The sequence below is a fragment of the Mercurialis annua genome, linkage group LG3 (genome assembly GCF_937616625.2).
Source record: "Mercurialis annua linkage group LG3, ddMerAnnu1.2, whole genome shotgun sequence".
Classification (NCBI taxonomy): domain Eukaryota; kingdom Viridiplantae; phylum Streptophyta; class Magnoliopsida; order Malpighiales; family Euphorbiaceae; genus Mercurialis; species Mercurialis annua.
In genome coordinates, this window is record NC_065572.1 from 54,007,723 (window position 1) to 54,011,463 (window position 3,741).

Below are 3,741 nucleotides of genomic sequence, written 5' to 3' on the forward strand. Positions count from 1 at the left end.
TTTAATACTTCCCATATGTAAAATTCTTTAAATTGGAAAATATCCAATAGAGCTTGTGGCAGTGTGTTCTCATATTTGGATAGATTTGGTAGAGTTAGATGAACAAAACATCAAAGATCTAGTTACCAAGAGAAAGTTACAACTAAAACACTATTGGATATTGAAAATCTATAGGGTGTAATGACTAAGATTGGAATCATAAAATTCAAGACTACTAATTAGCTAGAACCGTCAGGCAAGTTTGTCGACTTATTTTCAAAATCGATTGACTTGGCACTGAGTTGAGAGGTGATATTCAGTCACGTTTATTATTTTTTGAGTATTGATTATCCTATTTTAAATGTAATCATATATTTTCTTATAGTTTTTCTGATTTTAGTATTATCAATCATTGGGAGAAAAGTGATGCATGCGCTACGATAATGTGGACATACCCATGCTCGTGTTTTCAGATTTATTAGCGCCAAATTTAATTGTAAGAAATTTTAAGGAAGAATTATGGAATTTTCTTTTCATGTTTTAATGTTAGTTAGTTTCAACCTTTTACGAGTTTTATTATTGCTGTAAATTTATCTATTTTTTAGCATGAGTCATAATTTTTAAGTTGAATTGTGATACGATGAAATTAAAATTCTCATTAAAATACAAAATTAAGGTAGAAATATTATAATATACACTAATATTAAATTATCATTAAATTACATTACACATTTTTTTAAATATATATAAGTACCAAACATGTGTGCTATAAGAGATTGAAATGTATTTTATCAACTAGTACACTGAAGTCCAGGTAACATTTCTTCTATAAGCAAATCAGATAAAGCCTTGTTAGCTTGATGAGTAAAATGCCATTCATCCCAAAATAAATATTCTTTAGGATTCGGACAAACTGGTATATCTTTAGCTCCACACATCTTATCTAGTTGGCCTAGAGTAACATTATATTCACCTCCAGTACCACAACAAGCATTTTGATATGAATTTAATCCTGCATAAACATAATAAGAAGTTTTAGTTTAAGGAAAAATCATATGCATAATTAGTAGTGGAGCTATAAAGAGAGGGCGATAGAGATGGAAAGCGGCTGGCTTGAAAAATTGAAATATAATGAGACAGTAAAATAATGTAAGAAATTGGAGAAAAACGTGAACAACGGATAAGAGGGTGGATACTCTACTATGTTCTAAGTTCTACCCCTATGCATAATTTAAGAACATGTTTTTCATAATTTATTATATATAATTTAAAATAATTACCCACCAAGAGTTGAACGATCTTTGATGACCGAAAATAGTGCATTATATAGGTCACTGAAAACAATGGTTATATTCGGATTTTCTTTTCTCGCTTTTTCGACAACTATTTTAAGACCATCACCATGAGAAGCGAATATATCATTATAGTCCTTCAAACATCCAAATGAATCTTTAGTAGTTGACGTATTTGAAAACATTGTCAAGTAAGCTGGCGAGCAACCCATTGGGTAGGATCCAGTAACAACAATTCGACGAGCACCAAAATTAATTATTTTCTGTAATAAATTAAGAATAATAATAGAAATTAGTATAACAACTTTACAAAATATATGTATAGTCTCAACATATTTAACTAATAAAAGAGACACCGTATTAAAACATTGGAATTTCATATTCAACTGAGTTAGCGACTAAAAAAAATAAACTAGTAACTGGTGCTTAATTAGCCATAGATTAAAAAAATAAAAACTCATCCCAAAATATTTGCCTAATTTCCTATTGCTAATTGTCACAAATCAATCAACAATTATTTATAATAGTTTTTTAATTTTTCTCCGACATATTGGTGTTAAAATATTTAATTGTCACTAATTATGAATTATGTGTTGCTAAAAATAATTTTCTGGTAGTATTGTTTAATTAAAGAAAATAATGCATGTTCGAGTGCGTAATTGAAGGTGGACTTACTTGAATAGAATCTTCAATGGCTCCCACAACTAAAGGTACTATTGTTTTATTTATTTCATAAACGCTGTCACCTCTCTGAAATGCACGACCAAAGTCATTTCCTCCAATTCCCACAATAAAAAGGGAAGATTTTAATTTCTCTTGACAATCTATTCAAAGATCAAATTATACATAAATTATTGTATATATGATAATATATAATAATACTACAAAAATATATGTATACATAAGTAAATTACCTCTAGTGCTATTACACAGGGTTGAGAGAAGTTCTTTCATGGATTCAAGTTGAACCTCAAGAGAAGAATTGGAAAAACCAAGACTAAAATTTAATTTCATTAGAGTTTCCTTTGGTAAAGCTGTGACACCAGCCACTGAAAAATCTGCCCCATGACTGAATGTTGAATTTGAATTTTCATATGGTTCAAGCAAAGGAAGACTAGCTGATTGTGCTGCAAATTTTTGGAATATACTTCATATAATATCCTTTATACAAATTTAAAAATAGCATAATTTTTGAAATAACAAACAATTTTTTGTGTAAATTGAATTTTTATAATTAGAAATTCTAATTAATGAAGTTCATTTATTAAGAGAAAGACATAAAAACAATGTTAGGTGAACCTAATTCATTATGTAAGAATATTAAATTTTCACTAATAGTATGACAAATGCGTAATTAGATAAAACCTTCAATCATGTCTCATTAATTAGTGGTTTTTAATTAAAATTAAGTGTTCTTTATTGATTTAATATTTTAAATAACTCCACAGGTTATCCCATAAAATAATTCATATGCACACACGTGGTGAACATATTTAACTTAAAAATTACCTATATAGTCAATCATTAGCAATCCATCTGAAACTCTTCCGGTTGCTTTACCGATTGTTTCACCATAAGGCAATCGAGCATGATAAGCTTGAGGAATTTCTACTATTGAGTTTCCAGTATCTGAGAGCGAATCGCCAAATTGGTATATAGCATCAAGTTTACAAGATGTAAGATCCGCCCCATAAGTATTTGAAAAAAATAAAAAAATAATGAAATTGATGATAAATGTAGAAAGATTCATATCTTAAAAAGAAGAAAACAAGTATGTTTCTTTTTAAGAAATGATGTAATTTATATTTCGGTTTAATTGTGAAGTAATTTATAGAGACATTTGAATATCGAGAAATGACAATTATAAATGAAAATTAGCTATAATTTTAGCCTAAATATATGGCTCTTTAACTATAATATTAGCTATTTTTATTATAGCCATGATTTCTAGTTTCTCTTTAATTTGGCCAACTAATATCCATTTGATTGTAATTATAACCTTGCATGTATAGCTGTATGTATTAGTGTATATAACCTTTGTCAGTAAAATACAACTCCAAAATACACATATCATGCATTACCTTTTATCAAGTGGAGTTTGTTACTCATGAATGCTCAACTATTAACTTTAAAACAGTAATTTCTTTTTTTAGTTTTAAAAATTAGTATTGGATAATTAGAAAATGAGTATAAGACTTTTTTATTAAAAAAAATTGTTTATAAATTCACAAAAATAAAAATTTAATTTTAATTATCTTTGAAAACTACTTTTCTAAATTTAAAGAATAATATCAAATATGAATAAAATATTAGTTAACATATCGTATGCATACATTTTCTTAAAATTTACCATATCAAATGTAGTGGCAATAAAAAATTTAAAAATTCTTTATTTAAATTTTGTTCACCATATCATCTTTAAACAAAATTAATCAAATTGTCTCAAATTAAAAGATAACTTTAATTCATT

The 3,741-nt window shown here is 27.1% G+C and overlaps 1 protein-coding gene across 1 annotated transcript; it reads right to left on the minus strand.

Annotated features, from left to right (window-relative positions):
• Positions 1-770: 770 nt before the first annotated feature.
• LOC126672646 (GDSL esterase/lipase At1g28650-like) lies at positions 771-3,021 on the minus strand. The gene is made up of 5 exons (XM_050366600.1): positions 2,781-3,021; positions 2,186-2,398; positions 1,947-2,095; positions 1,264-1,534; positions 771-991 (listed from the first exon to the last, which is right to left on the minus strand). The coding sequence occupies exons 1-5, from the start codon at positions 3,019-3,021 to the stop codon at positions 771-773; spliced, it is 1,095 nt and encodes a 364-aa protein (XP_050222557.1).
• Positions 3,022-3,741: the final 720 nt, after the last annotated feature.